The following is a 20719-nucleotide window of genomic DNA, read 5'->3' on the forward strand; positions in this document are numbered from 1 at the left end:
TTTCAGATGTGGCAAAGTTTACCAGTGTATATACGTCTCGTTCCCAATTGCAACTATAACTGATGAAAAAGTAAAGCTGTCCCACTATACGCCATGCAGGATTTTTGCAAAGTTTTACTTACACACAGGATACTCCATTCCAAATACGTTAATATAAATGGAAATTCTCCACCGCCAATTAAGTACTGAAGTATCGACTCATATAGACCTTTCTCCAAGTTACCGTCAAATCCTGTTTTAAGCACTCAATTACAGTGGTACGTATACTTGATCTTACTCCTGCATGAAGAAACTGCATTATTTAATTAACGTGAATAACACATGTTTCATTGCCCGTAAATGTCACTTCACGTGGCTCACCCCAACTGGTGCAATATCCAGCCAAAAGGATGCTCAGGAAGTAGGAGCCAGATTAATACGTAGTCTTCAGGTATAACAATAAACATAAAGGTGGACAAAGCGAAAAATAGGTCCAAGGTACGGAACATAAAGGCAGGCAACAAACACAAAACCATGTTACAGCACCTAAGTTGAAGAACACTGACGTGTAGAAGCAGTGTCCAGTAGACCGTGTGATCAAAGCCTTTCGTATGCTTCACCTTGATTCAACACCTGTCAAGAACAGTTACATAACTATTACAAGCCCTGACACCGGACTGTGCGCATAATAAATTTGCCCTTTGTTGTAAGAATAAATTATGTGTTCTTTGCAGAAACTGAATACATAATAGAAGGCGTGTTCGTCTGTCCGTCCTCATGGAGTATTCCATGTTTGAAAGTACGTAACAGACTTACAATTGAATTTGGTAATTTAAAAATGTTCTTTCATAACTGATTAATATAACCCTTACGTGCATGACGTTCAAATCAAATTGTACTCAGAAATCTGAAATTTGGTACAAAAACATCTCTCATACAAACCTTAAACTCTAGCGAGACTTAATTTTGGGTATGTTTAACAGTTAACTATATACAAGGAAAAATAATTTCTGAGTTGTACGTCTGATCTTATGGTCAAATTCAAATCCTTCTTCGCTGTTGGTCACTCACAAGAAAACAAACAGTGCAAACAGCATACGTACCTAATTGGTTGTGGTGGTGCATTGTACAGCTGAAGCTACCATAATCCTGCAGTGCCATAGATGTATCAGCTACACAATATTTTCCCAATGAACCTCATGCATTCAATGATCTTTAACACGCACAAGATTCACAAAACAACAGTCACAATGAAGTCCTTCAAAGAAAATCGAGCTCGTCCACACTTCACAACAAAGTATTTGTTCCTACAAAAGTAAACATTGCATTACTAATGCTACAGAGAACTAATATTTTCTTACGCATTCCTGATCTGCAAATGTGTAATGCACATTAGAGAAAGGAAAACTACTGACGTCTTTTTAACGCACACATTCTATATACCAGTATAGTTCTTCCAAGTAATGTGTTCGGCCTACTTTAATTATTTTATACACCAAGATCAGTAAATTCAAACGAACGCGTGTCCTTTCCCCACAATCCTGAGCCAACAGACTTAAACTTAATATTAGCAGAGTATGGATGAAAAGAGAATTCTGTCACTGCTCTATTCCCGGATTTCCTCACAGACGTTTTGTTGTATTTGTCCCGGATTTGTGCAGAAATTTGTCCCAGATTCTGCCCAGACGGTCCCGGGGTGGTCCCGGTATTTGTCGTGGACGTTGTTCTCGTTTCATCTCCAGTTTTCTTACAGAATTTTGCCCAATATTCTTTTTTAATTCCGTCCCTGGATTTTCCAGGGTTTGTCTCGGATTCTGGACCGTCTTCATCCCGACAATCTGTCCCGGCCCCATCTAGGGTTTGGACAAGGTTAGTTAGCAGTTTGGCTAGGTTTCTTTAATCTTAACCGGACAGTCGATGGATCGACACGTGGCTTCTGTTCGTCCAGGGGACGCCGGAAATTCGCTCACAACAGACGTGCCGAAACGTCTCCGCCATTCTTTACGCTTCACTTATGAGCGCTGAGAGATGGGTTAACCTGGTTCGTAGACTAATCTTTATTGGTCCTTACATCGAATGAGACAAATCAACATCTTGTGAAGTAATACTTCTGGAAACATGTCGCCCGGTGGCCTTTTCACCGTTTGATCATTACCCAGCACTCCCTTTAATTTTCGAAACAAAATTTAAAAACAGCATAATTATAAGGATTATTATTTGGGTACAAGACACGGATGACAGACTTTTGTAAGCACGGTACTGAACCTTCGGGCCCATGATGTAACCACTGTTATTGTCCACCATCATTATCAATATAGCAAACCTGTCATTCGCCTTCAAGTTAATTTATTTCTTATTTAAAGACTTTTCAGCTGCGTAAGTTGTACAGCGTGGATAGGAATGAAGGCGGTGAATGATTAATTGTACAGGATATGAAAGGAAGCAGTCGTGGGTATTTTAATATGATCATCCCGGCGGACTGTAAAGTAACGGAGGGTTTTTAAGACTAATATTTTCGCCCCACTTTTCTTAGCCAATTCGTTTCAGAAACTGATTGTGTCAGGTGACAAGATGAAGAATTGTACTTTTGCACGGCCCCTAGTACGACTAGTCTCAAACCATGGACCCAGAACAGTGACGTTGGGGTTCTTTATTCGCCACACATTCTACCTTCTAACCTGTGTACACTGGTAAAGCTGGGTAATAAGCTCGTCGGTATCTGCTATTTCTCTAGTTCCTTCATTATGTTTATTATCCTGAGTCCACTCTTATGAAACGCATGTCAGCCGTCTTTGTCCTTCTCGTCTCTTCCATTCTTAAAAATACCAGATTAATATAAAAGCACAGGACATGGTATTAGTCTACAGAAATCTGGTATGGTTTCTTACTTGGAATTTCCCTTCTCGTTCCGTTGAAATATATTCAGTTTCATACCAACATCACCGTCTCTCGCACAGTCTTATAGTGAAGATTAATTAATGGAAATTCCTCACTTCGCAAGAATTCTTAATCTCAAGCAATTTTGCCTACTTGTATCTAAACACAATTAGGTCTGTTTTTGGCCTCTGCATGTCGTAATTAAAAGTCCCTTCTGTAAAGGCAACTAAGATATGTTCACGTACATATTAAAAACAGAACGGCCTTATCTGACGTCTTCATTTAATGGGTATGTTTCTTTATAATTTCATTCTTTTCCTTCTTTCAAAGAAATGTCTGATATTCTTCTGCCAATCCGCACTTAAATGTAATTTTCTAATTACCTGACGTATCTACACTTCTTTTTCGTTTAGTATTATATCTATCACCACCACCATCATCATCATCATCACTATTACCATTCAAACTGTGAAAGCGATTGGCTTGGTTAAAGGCTGCTATTTGGAAACTGACACAGATGATGAAAAGGGATTTGAGGCAGGAAGTTTCCCTCTGAGTAGGGATGAAGAGGGTGTTTCACACATTGTATGAAATGTATCCAGACGAGAAAGTAGATGGAACATTTCTGAGTAAAAAAATTGCTTATTATTGCTTAGGTGGTAGCTTAAAATAGGACGACAAATTGTACAAATTCTGTAGAATTAAGAAATGTAGTATAATGGGTGTGTGAGAAGCTAGATGTAAATGTTACAGTAGTTTGGGCATATACGAACAACTACACATTATCGCGTGGCCGCCATGTTCCTGTTCTGCATTCCATAAAAACAGTAAAGAAACAAGCGTATGATCAGACGCGTCATTACCGCAGCGATTTCGATGCCTTACTTTATTTAAGTAGAACCAGTGTCGCCCCCTACTCAGAAGTTCGTTCAGACGCCACTTTGAAAGACGATGGTAGCAAATTACGGAGACTACACGTGACATGGCATCAAGATGCGTGATGTTCATACCGAGCACGTATCATGAAAATTCAGAAACGTACATTTACGTGACAGTTTAGGTCCTAAACATTAGGCCACCAACACTTCGGTACAGCCCTTACTTGTGTAATTTAAAATGGCATTTCCCTTGTTTTGGGCTCTCGCTACTTCGTTGTGTACTGGTCCGAATAATCGTGTATATACACTGTCTGGCAAGTGTTACACAAAACTGCTGAAATTTCCCTCCAGAACTCGCCATTCTCAAGCAGGGCACAGCACCTCAAAGTAATATTTTCGTTTGAAATCCACAGGCTAGAACTCCTGTAAATTCCTTTCTAAAAGAAGAATTTTTCACAAAGGACGGGAAGGACATGCTATTTCCATAAACTCATTGCCCTTCCATGTTCGTGAAGACCGTAAAACTGAACGGCTTGTTTGTAGCTCATATAAACAAGCACTCACTCGTATGCCTAAAGAAACACCGGACGAACCACAAAGCGAAAGACTCGAGGAACGCATATTTGGTCTTGTACATGCCGTTAAACGAGGAATGAGCAAGCAACTCGCACAGGTAATAACGGTAATCAATTACGGAATAACATTTGCGGAATGTCGGATTAGAACATTAAAGTGAATTTATAACTGATCACACTTTTCAACGATTTCCTTTCCCTGCACCGGTTTCTTTACATTACAAAACAAAAAAAATTGCAATATAACATATTTATAATTTAGCATCTGACAAAAAAGATATTTAATAACAAACAGTGCAAACGTTTTCATCGCCACCTGTACAAAGCACTTTTAAATGTTTTCGGTGTGCACAAATAAAATGTTCGTGTTATTTCAGAATACGAAATTCACTACGAAAAATATCTCTGCATAAAAGTTGGAAACAGTTCCCCAATATAATCCTGTTACTTAAACTCTAAAATACGTAGGTGGTGGTGTAAATAGTTGTCAGCACTGAAAGCTGCAATAAAAATAATGCAAAACTACACTATCTTTCGTCTGGCATACTTTCTCCACCCAAAATACATACAGCGCCCCAGCACTAAACCGGCTCTACACCGTTTGTAACCCTCAATGCATACCGACATCAACAAAAATCTAACGCGATGTCAAAACTAATTTCTAAACATCAACAAACAAAAGCATTTTCCCTTCCTGTTCAGATTTGTGCAAAAACACCTTCAGGTCTACCACCGACAAATTAATTTATATTTTGCCATTAATGCCTACACTTACGCGACTACGGCATTTATTCCACAAATACGTAACAGTCTAAATACATTCTTAAACTTAACGACGTGATTCTACATACACAACAACATTGCGTACCTACTGCTGTGTCCATCCCCACGCACAAAACACTCAGATGAATGATCAACACAACTGAAACAACGTCACTTCCTACTGAGCAACAGACAAGCGACCAGCTACGGACTCGGGCGTGCACTGGAGTGATTGCTAAACAACTATTCTGAGAACCAGCACACGTACCAACGGAACGCAATGAAAAGTCGCTAGCATCACCACGTGATGAGCGAAAACATTATTTTTGTTACATACATGAGTTGGAGGTGTTCAAAATTGTATCACTCGTTCGCCTCCCCCGCAGCGCCTCAGTGTAGCAAACTCAGGAGATGTTTACTATACGGCATAACCAGGCAATACGATAAAAGATGCAAATAGAATGTTATAATTATTAACAGTGTTTCCACCGCTTGGCTCATGCCTGTAATGCATTCTGTGCAGACCCTTCCCTTCCACTACTCACCCTTAGGATGTCCAAAGGAAACGAAACAACCACTTGTTACAGCCACTGTTCGGATAGCAGAGTTCTTGTATCGTGAACAAACACAACCTTTTCAGCGATGTCAGAACGTGTTCAAGCAGGTGGCAAAACACGCTAAGAAATCCATATATTCATTTATTTATTTTCCAAAAAGGAACGTATTAAAAAACAATGAATGGAATCTACTACTGTACATATTTAAACCAAAACAGATGTTGGTCAAAAGTGCTGTTTAACCGTGTAGTAAGCTACTTTGGTTGTATGAAAACGTTTCAATGGAGTATACTGTACTCATCTTCAGGGCACACTTCAGCCATAAACATGGAAGAAATTTGTTCCTCTAAAAAGATTAAAAGAATCCTGAGGGTGGGAACAGTATGTTCCGCCGAAACGTTGGCACACAGCCAAGAAAGACTACTGGAAGAATGTAACAGTTAATTCTTCATGAAGCCATAATTCTTTGCGCAAGAAACATGTTTGTTGTTGCTACTCGGAATGCTGAAATGTTTGCTTACCTACAGAAAAACAGCTACAACCAAACACAACGCTGTATTTTCTTTTCGATACAGTTTCCTGCCATTTATTTTCACTTCGAGAAATACATAAAATTAGATTTAAGAAACAGTCTCACAAACGAAATGAGTATCGTTTAAGTCGCTTTCAAAACAACCACACACACGCCAAGAATTCAAGAACTGTCTAAAAATGTGCAGCATCAGACATCCTGTAAGTCCACCAGGGAGGTAACAGAGCTCTAAGGACGCTTGAACCACTTCTTGATAGAAACGTGGCGTAAATTTGGCACCAGACTGCAAAATGGCTCACTCTCCCTGACCTAAACATTGTCTTGGGGGCAGTGGTTCCATGGTCAAATCTAGAGCTGTAAATTTGTCGGCATGTTTTGACGAATCCGAGACGCCAGGCCATTTTGGCGTCGCTGGTTGCTTTTGACGACTGTGAAACGTCAACAAATGAAAACGGAAATGCGAGTAGTTCACTTACAACGCTATAGATATAGTACGCTTTGGTCCAAGTTGGAGTTTCACGATAATTCAGAAGCATTTATTTTGAAAACGTTTAATTACCTTATATGCGTATTTTTAGTAGCCTATAACAAATCTAATAGCTGCCAGAATGCCGACGACTAACTAACGAAACAGCTTAGTTAGTAAGCATCAAAATAATAGGACCTAATAAGTATTTCTTTAACTAGAGAAACTATGCTTAGCAGCTCTCACATTTTACTTACACGTCGCTTTATTAAGTGGCCTACAACGCATTTAGCTGCAGACTTGAACTGACAAAAAGTGAATGTATCTATATTTAAGCCTGATGAATGAAACTGTTAACCTACTTTTACTATTGGGTCAGCGAGGAATAACCGAAGGGCTACATGGTAGGAATGTGGAATTTGGTATGAAGACATCATAAACACACGTCATTTATGGGCGCCAAACGAGACCAAAATTGTGGGGGATAGAAACTCTGACACTGTATCCAATAGTTTTCAAGTAATAAAAATCTAAAGTAGACGGAAAAAAATGTGAAAGTTAAGCTGTCCCACTATACGTCATGTGCTACTGCGCCTTGCTTTGAATAATATAAACGTTACTATTGTATTTTGAGCAAAAAATAAGACGTTCTGTCGAATGTACAGCCCTACGAGCGCCATGTTTCAATTCCTCGACATCTCCATTTTTGACATTTGAGGGTTTTGGCTGAACAACTTCTTCGGAACTTTTCAAGAAACAGTATTAAAAATGTGTATGTATGTATGTATGTCCGTTGCCCCTCCCAGAATTACAGAACATCTTAGTACCTAACGCTGCGGTACACTGGTCACTACACCTACTTCGTACTCGGGAGGTCTCAGGTCCAAATTTCGGTCTGTAGATCAGCCATCATAACTGAATTTTTCTCCGTAATTTTTATCAGTCCCTCCAAGTAAATCCGGGATTGGTGGACCATGGCTGCTTCCTTCTAGTCCCATTCAAATTCACTGTTCAATCACGGCTATATAATTTTGGCTTAGTAGCTGCAAGAAACGAACATCGTGCCCCTCGAGGGCAGCATAACTCAGTGCTTATTACGTTACGCGTTCTTTGCTGTCTGTCCATGTGTTTCAACTCGAGAACAAGTGAAAGGATTCTGATAAAATGTGGTATGAACGTTCTGCAACTGGAAGCTATTCCGAACTCGTAATTTTTAACTTCCGACCATCAGTAAGTAACACCTGCATGACGGACTTGTGAGGTTGGAGCAATTACCAGCGCCACTTTATAACATAGAATTCAGAAATGATCTACGGTAATAAATATTCGAAAAACATACAAGGTTTTTTATCAAAGAATCACTACAGGCCACACCGCATTTCTACCTCATTAATTTTCTGTCATTGTTACCAACATCGCAGAAATGTGCTGAAGCACAGCCACCTCCACTTGAAGAAACGAAGCTCGTATCAAAATTTGTATTGAAACAGATCTTTAAAAACTATTATACATTCGTCCAGGTAGCGTTTTTATAAAAAAATAAAATACAAATATGAACCCATGACAGAAAAGAGGAAAACTACAAGAAACTCCATTTCAGCTCACTGACAGCCTTGGAAGAATCTTAAAACGCAAAGCGGAGATGATGATTCTACTGCATCAATGGACCATTGAGCTTCCAACGAGTTCTGTCTCCGACGCTAATTTCGGAGCGAGTTTACTTTCAATTACGCAACTGGAAATACATAACAGCAATTAAGGTTTGCTCTGAACACAAGTGGCTTTCTGAAACACCGAACCCACGCGTTGAAAACCACTGAGATAACCGCCGATAACATTAAACAGCACTATAAGTAGAATACATCACACTTATAGTTTCTCATGGGTGTTTGACGAATTTTCTTGTAGTTTGAAGCATTCATCTGTCGACCACCACAAACATGCACTGTTTATAGTGTCGCTCAATTTAGGTTTCAGAAGGGTCGCCCGCAGTCTAAATAAAACACCACTGGCAGTTTAATAAGCTGGCTTCGGCCCATTAGTATCGGCTGGCTATACTCGCTAACAATATGCTATTAGACAGATGTTCAAGGTGGAAATATACTGACCAGGTTCAGGTCCTGCTTTAGTTTAACCGCTTACGAATTAACGGTCGATGTTAGCAAGAAATTTTTCGTTTTCTGTAACGAATGTCTGCGTTGAGAGGTAATTCCAAACAAATGGGCGCGTCTGGCCGACATAAAAATAGCTCCGAACCCGTGGCAATCGTCTGCGCATAGAGTGGCGGAATTGACGAAAACTTTTAGACGATAAATGGTCAAAAGACATTTCGTTTTCTAAAACTAAAACTGATCGTCAGTGCACATCCCCACACGAACATGTTTCGGACTACAAAGGCTTCGTGGGATCTGAGGTCTGAAGATTAATGAACAGAGTGCCCAGTTTGGATGCGCGCGAGACACGAGATTTTTTCTCGTTTTATAGTCACCTTCAGAATTACGATAAGATATAAATATCTGAGTTACGAATATTCCATATTAACAAGAACTTACTTCCTTATCTGAATAAGGTTAAACACGCAGAAGTATGATGCCTTCTTGTGGAAATACGCGCAAATATGTTTATTACATAACATTAAGAGTTTACAACAGACGGTTACGACCACAAAACACAGTATTTTAAGCTCCAGAAAAATACAAATGATTACAAAAAATGGTGATGAAACGAATGCATGGAGTTCTAAATGACAATTTCAACTGAAGTCGAAAAGTGCAGAGTTTTCTAGTAGGAATTATGCACACAAATCAATCACTGAAGATTACTTGTTGCTAACCTCACCATACCGACCACTAGTTAAGTAAAGAGACACAAATTTAATACGGCAAACACGTTTGCACATTAAGCTGCTCAACAGATCCCTTTAATATTTTTAATATATTTCCAAGAACTTGTACGGAAGCCAAGAAACCGAACCCAGGAAAGTTGAAGGACCGGGAATGCACTTCATAAAACCCACAAAATAATCACAAAACAGTGACGCAATGCCACAGGTACGTCACCCTCCGTGACGGCTGTGACCCGACCCGGCAACAGCTTCGCCGTTAATCTTTTGAGGCAAGTAAAACATTTAAGTAGGTCACGGGTTGCAGCACCTTCAGCAAACATTGGCTTCCTTTGAAACCGACAAAATTAAAGCTTACAATAACTCTAAATGTAATTCAAAATAACATATAGGCCCTATTCCTTGCTGAGTTTCCATCATCAGAAATGATATTAGCAAAGAATGCCTACTGCAGCATTCTTTGGTACATAAGGAATTTCCTGGCAGAAACATTACATGAACAGCGTTATAAATGTCAACGTTAATAGTTTTTAACGCAAATACTCAGAGTCTAAAAGCACCTGAACTCGACGTTCGCAATTTAGAAACATTCTAAGTTCAGTTCATCGTTCAGATCACACTTGACATGTTTCAAACAGACAAAACGTTTGCATCGCTGCCTTAATTATAGCAAAGATATCTTGATAGGAACGCGGGCTTCTATAAAGATCCAAAGCAAGGCACGTTCCATCTTCACGGCCCAACGCTGAAGATGGAGGCGTCAGTACCCACGAAAACGACTAACATCAAAATATGTGTAATTACCATTTAGGAGTGAAGTCTGAATCATCATCATCATCATCATCATCAAGCACTCCCGAAAATCATTAAAATTAAGTTCATGGCACAGAAACGAGCATTGTTCTCGCATCATTTTGACATTTAGCGTTCAGACTTTGAAGTTACTAGCACTGTACCACCTACGTTACGTGAACCCATCCAATGACAAAGTCGCGTAAAAATAGACAACAAGGTCATATACATTTGCCACATCACTGTTCCAACACAAAACACACGATACGAAATACTGAAAACGATAACTAATCAGGGCCACACCACATGGAACGAACGCTATATATAGCAGCTGGTATCCCTACGAGTGCGTTCATAGTGGCTGAATACAAACACACACTATTTATAAGCATCCTTTTACCTCGCATTAGTGCTATAACTCAAAAAGAGTACCAATTCGTACGTTCATCCAACAACAAAGAAAGAAACACGTTTCCACACACGTCACGAACCTGTACTGACATTAGGTCTTCGGGGATGATGTGCCAATGATTCGACTTCTCCGCACTTTTTGAGGTGAGTTCCACAGTTCTGTCATAACGGATCTCTGAATTACAGCCGTGGAAATGACGCAGTGGTCGGGTTTTTGACTGCAGAACGCGTTACACTGACTGGCATTCGTCGGCAAATACAAGTCATTTATGGGTACAACTATGCAAATCTGCCCGTGTGATACAAACCCTGGGCACATGAGCCCCACCATTACAGGTTCTTGAACGACCGCGAAGCTTAGAGAAACAGTGCGAAGAAGTGGGCTGGATTATAGTGACTGAGAGCTTTTGTGAACATGGTTATGATACTTCGGGTTCCATAAGAGAAAAGGTATTTCTTGACTAGGTAAGTTACTATCAGTTTCTCGAAGACCGTGTCTGCTCCATACAGTTAAGTTTTGCGCATACACACGACTGCTAGAATCCGTGCAAAAATACACTCCTGAAGATGTCATCAAAAATTCCTTCAGTTTCCACGACATGAAAACAGTTCTGCTATACTTCGAAATACCCTTTAAAGTAATGAAAGGCAAGCTGACACGATGCTGTTAAAAGGGCGCAATCGACATTTTTCTACTGGTATTCACATCTGCCGCTCTAATGATGAAGACAGTAAGCACCCCTGAAACGTCGGTCAATTTCTATGAGAATAAGCGGCGCGAGATCCTAGGACAAACTCGCAGCTGTGAGAACCTGAAATATCACCATGTAGGGTACTTACTAAGTTGGTTCAGTTACAGTTGACCTCAAACAGAACTGCACATGTTAAAAATTTTGTCAACACGTTAAAAGAAGATAAAACGTGTAACAACACGTAAACAAAAAATACTCTATGAAAGGGACATAAAGGTTATTCAAAAGGTCTGTACCAGGGATGGGGAACCTTTTCATGTTGGAAGGCGGCATTCAAGAAACTTCAATTAGATATACTTAAAAATGTACATTATTTTGTAAAAATCTAACTACTATGTATTTAATAATTTCAAAAAATGAAAACTATTTGTTAATTTTAAAGTTAGCTAATTTTTTAATGACTTTGTTGTGTCTGCTTTTTGTTGGAAAGCATTTGAATGTTTGGTTGCAGTTTGGCGGTCCGCAGTTTCAGTTGATCCTCTAGATGGGTATGGACGTGTTGAAAAATGTATTAATAAAAATAAAAGGATTTGTTCTGTAAAATTTGGATTCAGTCAAAAGGCCGCACTTAAGGGCCTAGAAGGCGGCCAAATGTGGTCTTAAGGCCGCAGGTTCCCCACCCCTGGTCTGTAAAATTTCGATTATTGGCAACGGGCGTCGAGAGCTTCTGGGTGGCTTCGGATGGGATAAGCGTGTGGGAGGAAATGACATTGTGAAGTTGAATTGTGTGCGGGACCCAGATTATTTAAGACGGGCCGGGCCTGCGGGAAAGTGGCCTAACGTTTATCATAATGAAAAACTTTCCAATGACATTATAACATAACCTACGACAGTCTTCTAAAGTCTGCGAGGAATCTGGGCATCTTCTCGCTTTAAAACACGCAACGCAGAACTATTTCAGTGAAAAGTTCGGCGTTTCCTCAGGAAGCCACGCCATCCAGCCCAAGAACGCTAAATCTCCGAGGGACTATCAGTTCTAACTAAAGTCGCCAGAGTGCAGTATCTCGTGTAGATACAAAAAAAAAATGTAGCAATGCGTGGAACAGATACCAAACTCTTTCGCAATAGCAAAGTGTGGACAAATTGACATAACATGAATGCAAACAGAAGAAGTCTCGGCCACAACGAAAGTAACTTGATGAGCCCACAAAATAAAATTATAAAATACAAAATCAGCAACTTCTACACACACAGTAAAAATCTAAGGTTTCGTCCACTTCAGTCTTGATGTGATCCCCAGTAAACTACCTGCTGGACATTCCTACAGCACACACAAGGGGTAAAAAGCAGAAATTTAACCAGACCCCGAACTATGACAGTAATTAGTAATTTCATTTATCCTAATTAGACGAAGGTTTCATATAATTTTCTGCGAAACAAACTAAGCATAAGTGTAGCAGAACATTACTTCGGCGTCTTGTGAACAAAAAGCAACATTTATAATTTCAATGTGAACAAAACAAACAAACAAGGAAGCATACTGCAACATCATTTGAAAACCTCGTACAGCTCTGTGATAAACACTTCAAACAGTGCTGCACGTGCCGTTTTTCAATTCGCGACAGGAAGATCGAAAAAAAAATCAGCAACCGCAGGGAAAGAGTAGTAATATTAGCTGAACTCGACATTACCCCCTCTTCCGCCCCTGCCCACACTACAAATATAACTTCGTGCACATCGCAAAGTCACTTAGAAATGCAAAACACAGATGAGGCTGATCTGCAATGCAGAGATTTAAAATCCGTCCTCATTTCATTCCGATAAACGCAAGGGGTGAATCAATTCTGTAACCGCAAATCAATTTGCTTTAAGTGTCACACTTTGAAGATGACTGTCTTCCGGGCCCTTGACACCTCCACCACCAGGGAGACATTAAGACCTCCGACACGTCGGTAAATTTCTACCAGACAACACGGCGCAACAACCCAGAGGACAGTCATCTTCAGACTCACCGCCGTGAAGACCTCTTTCGGAGCTGTAAAACAAAATCTACCTTATCCTTTCCTCCATATAAAGTGGAGTCACTAAACATAACCACCTTGACCAAAACCACTACAGCGACGTGCAACTTCTAGTCCGCGGACTTACCCGGCTGGAGTTTAATTCAAAACTTCGGCTTTCGGGGACCAGCCCGCGTTGGAGATTTTCAAACTTTTCGGCATAAACCGCAGTTATCACCTTCGGCGAAAATGTCTGTGGGCGACGGGGTGACAAATCATAATAAATACCTGGCAGTGGGAGTTGACTGGGAGGTGACGTGATTAGGGCGAGCAGTGTTATCCAATGACAAGCGACCGTGCAGCTAAGAAAAGAGTTAGGGTTTGAGAGGCGACGAAAAATCGGTCAGCTCACCCAATCACATGTCACCTCCCACTCAACTCCACCGTCACATAGTTACATGTGCTTCCTACTCCACCCCAGATATACTGATGATAGCAAAAGCGAAGTTTGCCTGAATGTTATAAAACCTTTAAGAATGGGCGCGGTTATCTCCGAAAGCCGAGAAGTGCGAAACTGCAGAGTGGTGACAGGAACACGTCACGCCAACCCAACCTCGGCTTATGTCGTCGGCGGCCCGTCTATAACACAACCAAAATTTTCGATCCGTCTTCGGACATTGGCCAAAGCAAAACTTTTTGTCACATCACTTATTAACACGTATTCTAAAACAAAATGGCAGCTAACAGGGCTACGTCAGTCACAGTTCAGTTGCTATGTTTCTTAACAGGTGGCCTGCAAATCGTTACCAGTTCCCTAATGAGAGTGTTGCATAACAGACTATGTGCATATAATATGCATGGACTATGGAAAACTTTGTACTTTCCAATTAGTGCCAACTTTTCGTTTCATTTTCCCGGCTTCGTACTTCCTCAAAAATACCTCACAAAACGTACAGCGCTCAACATAAAACGACAAAGAAGATGGCTCCCTCTTTAGGTTCAATACAATCTCTGAGAAGAGAAATCAAGCCTTTAAAATTATTTTTTCGCCAATACATCTGGGCATCTTTCGAGCTACGTGACCACGAGACCGCCATATTGGAAGTATCGTAGACAAATGTTAAATGAAAGTACAGACTGTCAAATTTTTATCGTTGTCACCAGACTTTTTCCCCTACAGCAGAACTGACGAGAAAATGTGAATCGTTAGCCATCTCCAGCTAGCCAACTAGCTAGGCTAACTTAAATCCTGAAGATGGATACAATATGTTCCCCCGAAATGTTAGCATCTACCTACAAGTCTATACGACGCCAAAACCCAGATCACCTCAGATCTCACGTTCTCTCTTTCTCTGGGGCGTAGAGCTTGAAGTACAATTCCCTTCAACACAAGGTTCAGATAGTTCAGTAATTTAGAATATTACACAACCAGGAATTATGTTATTTGTATTGGTCACATGGTGTCAGGATGAGACAGACGTGGGAAGCATATTTACACAAATTCAAACAATGAAATAAATACATTATAATAAACTGAACCATTACATACGTCAGGAAAGGCACTTGGTAAATTAGCGAATCAAGTGCGGGTGTTCAAAATAACTTGCGTCAGCTTCGTGGCACAGCTGGCAGCGGTGAGCAACTGACTGACAAGCGACCACCAAAATTGCGGCTGCGTGTTTTTGAGACACCCTGTATAACTGGCAGCGTGTAGACCCACCAAGCCAAAACTCCGCACAAAGAGGACAGGTAGCATAATTATTTGTTTGTGAGTGAGACTGGCCTCCCTCTAATGACAAAATGATATACAGGACAATAGACTTCATGGTTCTAACAAAAGTTGTTTTTCGAACGTCACCAAGTGCGTCAGGTACCTTATTATCCACGTTTAACATGACGGTCATGACCTAAATCGAAAAATAAATTCGAAGAATGAAGTCTAGCCTTCGTGTGAAAACAAAACAATTATAAAATAAGTGAACGCGAGATCGAAAATATGAGACTGGGAATTAACCAACAGAGAAGTGTATCCCACCTTTGGCTTCTGGTATAATAATAATAAAAAAAAATGATAAAATGATAAGACTTTGCGTTAGAGGATGTTTTTCTGAAATTTGGCGCCGTGTAGATCGTCGGTAGATACCAACGTTTCGGAGGAATCCTCCGAAACATCTACGAGACTACGTCCCTGGTGCCTAGAACACACGTATTCCTCGCTGTAGAACGCGGACGACGAAGTTCGAAGGCCGCGGGACAGTTTTGGTTATATTACCGTGGAGGGGGGATGGGGGGAGGGGGGGATGTCTGAAAACTTGAAAGTAACTTCAATGTAATCCTATTTTAGACTGCATCATACAGTGCGCAGTCGAAAATTAATTCACATCCCTGACCTAAAGCAAAAGAAGTGGGAAAAGGCGTGATAAAAGGTTCTTGTTTTATTCGTGCGTTAAATTAATCAAAGGTGAGATTAGGCACTGAGTGACAAGCAGGCCGACAGCAGTGGAAAAGCTAATTTTGGTGCGGGGTTTCTATTCTCAGCTGAGATTACAGAGATGGGATGGTTTATATTTAGCACAGCCGCCGAGTTGAGGCCGGGCGGGAGAGAGAGAGGGAGAGGGAGAGAGAGAGAACAGACTGACAGAGAATTAGAGAGGAGAGATGGTTGGGGGTGAACCGTATCCCACCCAATCCAGCACCAGTGTTAGTTAAGTTTATACTTGCACTGAAGAATCACTTTATGAGAAAAATTTGTAACTCCATCCCGACTTCGAACTGTGTTCACCCGAATCGTGAGCTCCATAAGGTAGATGATCGATCTTTTCCAAAGTACGGACCGGTAAAGCAGCGGGTAAAATATCTTGGCCTACAAACAACACGTGTGTATCTTCGACTTCAGTGTGGCTGTCAAAACGAGGAATTAGGATTAAACGTGAACAACAGCAATGATCACGGCGAACAGTACAGAACAAACAACGAACAGCTAGAATATATTCCATACGTCCTTTTCTTAAAACACAGTTTCTTATTTAAAGTGGTCTAATTTCTACCAAATTCATATAAATCTTGCATAACTGAAGCCAGAATTTTTAAAAACTGAAAGGATGGTTATAATACACGAGGAGGAGAACTAACTTTGGCAAGTAAGGTAACTTGGTAACACGAATAACCAGAACCAATGAAGAAGACATAACAGAATACAGAAAGAAAAAATCAAATGAAAGATACAGCCTACATAAAAACGATAAAAGTGAGACGTAAATCGAATCGGTTGTTATGATGAACGACTACTAATTATCTCCGCAGAGAATTCCCACCCCAGTGGGGCCACTTGCCAGAGATGTTGTCACTGAAAACAAGCGAGGACTGTCGAGTTTGCGCCAACACAGACAAACGGACCAACAGACCACAAACACCTTCGACGTAACCTGACATGGAAGTAACAAAACAGAAACAGAACACAGGCATGATTTAAAAATACGTCTCTGTAAAACATGGCCACCTATGAATTCATCGTAATGGGCACTGAGTAACCAACACACTTCTGAAAGGACTTTGGAAACGCATCGGAGAAGTTACGCAGTCCAAGCTTGGGGAGATTTTAAGACGAAGCCCTCAGAGTTCGCATCACGATGTTCGTTCAGAGATTAAGAACGTCTTCAAAATAAAAACCTTCGTGGAAAAGAGTTCGCTCAGCTAGTCTGGAATTTCCTCGAACTTTAAGAAACCAATGTTCACAAGAGACCGACACTGATTACTATCCTGAGCCAGGTGAATCCATATTATCCTCACATCTACGCCTAGGTCTACCATGTGGTCTCTTCCTTTCAGGTTCTTAGACTAAAATTCAAAATAAATCCAAGCATATATCTACTGAACTTAAAAAAACGAGTACATAACATTCAAGATTCTTCACAATTATAAGCATGCGTTAAAATATTTGATGAAAACGACCCGACGTTGATTTACACCTAAATCCGTCTCTAGCCAGCCAGCAATTACAACAGAATACCACAACACAGGAGATTCACGAGATATCGTGACAGCAGCAATTCGTCCTTCCCGCAATAAGAGGATTGTCTGTGGCCAGAGACCGAGACTGGAGCGGACATAACACCAAGCCTCAAAGCTTTTGTGACCACTTGCACTGTTTAACAAGCGCATTATTCAAACTGAAGTGCATTTTCCTTGCGATTATGCACACGTCATTAGCTTTGAAGTTCATTTACTGTAGATAAATCTATTTTCCCACCCAGACGTCAAGTACGGGACGACAATTACCTAGCGAACAGCAAGCCTACACTCCTTCCAAATCTTGCCTTATACCATACTGTTCTTGTGAGATTTTAAGTCTGTCTTCTGGGTTGTTGCAAAATGTGAAGTTATCCGTGGTATTTAACCATACACCACGTCGTGTAGACATATCTCCACGCAGTCTCAGCTTCGGCACTAAGGGGTGAGCGGTTAGCTTTGTGCTCCGGCCGCTTTACTCCTAAGAAACAACTCCGGTACAGATTGGATAGGACACTGGGTGAACCTGAGTCGGTCTGGACGTTGCGGAGAAGACAGCTAACCAGCCTTGCTGCGGCTCGAATCCCATTCGTATAGTTCGTGGTCTAGTCTGTACTGACTGGGAGATCGCGATCGCCTGATGGAGGTGACAAGCATCTCTGAAACGTCGGGAAAGTTCTACCAGACTACACGGCGCACCCAGCGAAACTCTGCAGCCGTTCACAACTTTCCCCGTCATGCCGGTGTAGATCACACGGCACACAGTATGACTCAGCTTTACAAGAAAAGAATTATTAATTGATTTCCTTTCCACAAGCCACGCACCAGAATCTAAACATAGGCTAGTGTTTTTATAATCTGTAAGCAACTGAATCACTTGAAAAATGACAGCACCGGAAATCCAAACAACCCAAACTATTGTATGATCTGAAGCTTTCACGGCGACTGAGTACAATGATTCTACTTAGGCCTATAAGCCGTTTAGGGTGGTTTAATGGAGAACCGTCTTCGCCCCCCGTCTTCAGGTTACCCTGAGAATGAACCCGAGAATAATTCATTAAACCCACATAATTACTGGCATACGTGAAGGAAAACCGGCTGAGAACGGACTATTTATTTTGTGAGTTAAATATTCCTACAATTAAAGTCAAGTGAGCAGCAGTTGTGTTCATGTGAACAATAATAAGTAGTGTAGTTAATACTGAAGGCTGGGATAGTTCGCACGCATACTGTAATTTTTGCTGTAATGGATGACGAAGCAATCACTTATTTTGTTTAGGCTTAACCAATTGTTCACGTGCGATTAAGTTAAAGTTGTAGTTGTCAACTAATTAAACTTCTCATCCTGTCTAATTTCTTGGGAAAGCAAGCAGTGGAGGGAAATGACAACTAACATAGCTAATACTTACCGTAAAAGTAATCAGTTCTGAATCTAGGAAATGACAGCTCAATGTCCTCTGAAACCACGCAAAAAAGGCGGCGGTTAGAATTACTTGTGCTGAGAATCTCAGGCCAAACACTGACAACAGACAGCAAAAGTATTTTGCACTCTCATGATGTCTGGAATGCTTTCTTGTTAGCAGTTCATCAGCGCTGACCAGCGGGCCACATCTTGCGAACACATCGTGTTTTTCTTTCTTCCAGCCAACAAAGTGTTCAAAACCTTCTGCTGAACAAAGCTCACGTATGGAGTTCCACGAGCAATCACTTCACCTTGGCGTGCTCACTCTTCAGAAATAGAACGCTCATGTAACGTTCTGACTAAAAAACTTCCTTTCCCAGAATCAATTTTGTGCTATTTTTGGTATAAACCATTACGATTCCTGACATGCTGTCCTCCACTCCCCTTGTGTACTAAGCACGTCACGCCACGGTAAAGTTCGCAAGGCGTCGATTCTTATTCCGGAAGTGCTCCATTCGAATCTCAACAGCAACACATGCTATCCTGACGATATTCGTGGTTATACTCAATATCACCAAATGAAAAATCTGAGAAAGCTACCTTAAAAATACTCCAACGCCACTACACTCTTCAGACCTTCAAATATGCACTACCGGTATATACAATTTTCCTGTGTTCTTCAACGCCAAACGAACTCTACAGGAAGTAAAAACTCCAGCTCATTGGGGTGACAGACTGTTTCGGAAAAAGAATTATTCCTGCAGGCCAAGGACGGACCGCGGTTTGAAGCTCAAATGTGAATGACAGGGAGCTGGACGGCAGATATTCACCCTGGGGTCTGACTCGATCAAATAAGCCGTAGGACTGCATGTGAAGCGCGCTTATTTCTCAAAAACCCTCCACAATGATTCCCCCTTACTTATTTCTTTATTTTTCCTTTATCGCCACATTCCGAGAAAAGCAAACTGTTCCCTAGGACGCCTTCCTTCCTTCCAGCTCTAGCATTAGCTTACACTGCACGTTCGGGGTGAAAAGTCAGGTATCTTAACACACTATTTACTTATTTCTGAAGCTAGTGACAAAGGAACACATCGCTGGGGAAATTACGAGGAGTGAAAATAAGTCTGTATATGCGAGTAGGAAGTAATGCAAATAAATATGATATTTTAAATTAATGTTAAGCTTACCCAACCTGAAACATTCTTCTTAACTACGCTACTTGATCGCTTATCAGAACAAGTTAGGAAACGTAAGTATAGCGTAACAACTTTCGTGCTGTTAATGGCTCTAGATCTTTAATTTGTGAACGCCCTTCAATAAGTACTTTTAATAGTAATGGCAGGCTGCTTGTTTCCTCAAGATATGACCTTCGACCTTTGAAAATGGCGCGTGTGATATCAGGGTTGCGTAGGATCAATGACGCCTGGGTTAGCGGAGTGTCTGGGGTCTGTCTGGCTTGCAATAACGTCATCATTGTGGATTCCCCAAAGTGGTTTGTGGGCAGGGTGTCTGCCTATGAATTACTCGATGTCACTTTGGCATCTTCATACAAAGCGTCTTTTATCGTCCGATTCCAACTCTCCATCTTCAGCCCTGAAGATGAGACAGCATGTTTCTTCGAAACGTTGGCACCTACCGGCGAGTATACACGGTGCCAAAATCCAGAATATCGTCAAACGAAAAATTAACCGAGCACATGAAAGAAGCCAGCGTTGTTACATCTCCAGGACACAAATGACATCACACTCATTCAGTAACGAGCTTAAACTGCGTTATCTCAGCAAGGCTTCGGAGACACATAGAAGACGCAGTTTGTTGAACGAATACAGTAATAAATGAAGTATTCTGCAGTGCGCAGATAAATGGGAGCGTGTACAGTGGGGACACACGGGAGGGAGAGCTAAGGGGTGGCTCACTTAGACTCCGAAATATCACATCCTACTCTT

At 41.0% G+C, this 20719-nt stretch overlaps 1 protein-coding gene across 18 annotated transcripts in view; it reads right to left on the reverse strand.

Annotated features, from left to right (window-relative positions):
• The window catches only part of LOC110832859 (histone deacetylase 4), a 119008-nt gene that overhangs the window by 69445 nt on the left and 28844 nt on the right, over positions 1-20719 (reverse strand). For 12 of the 18 annotated variants that reach the window (XM_087356984.1, XM_087356996.1, XM_087356994.1 and 9 more), the window contains exons 1-2: positions 5178-5321; positions 1083-1286 (exon numbers count right to left, since the gene is read on the reverse strand). The exons of 2 other annotated variants lie outside the window; for them this stretch is intronic. In XM_087356984.1, coding sequence (XP_087213110.1) covers positions 1083-1140 — 58 coding nt within the window. In that variant the 5' untranslated portion in view covers positions 1141-1286; positions 5178-5321. Of the gene's footprint in view, positions 1-1082; positions 1352-5177; positions 5322-20719 lie in introns of those variants that run through there. 4 more of the 18 variants (XM_087356993.1, XM_087356991.1, XM_087356981.1 and 1 more) reach the window with 3 other exon arrangements.

This window comes from Zootermopsis nevadensis, unplaced genomic scaffold, assembly GCF_977971745.1.
Source record: "Zootermopsis nevadensis isolate Lab colony 2312 unplaced genomic scaffold, Znev_1.0 Znev_ptg000028l, whole genome shotgun sequence".
NCBI classification, from domain to species: domain Eukaryota; kingdom Metazoa; phylum Arthropoda; class Insecta; order Blattodea; family Termopsidae; genus Zootermopsis; species Zootermopsis nevadensis.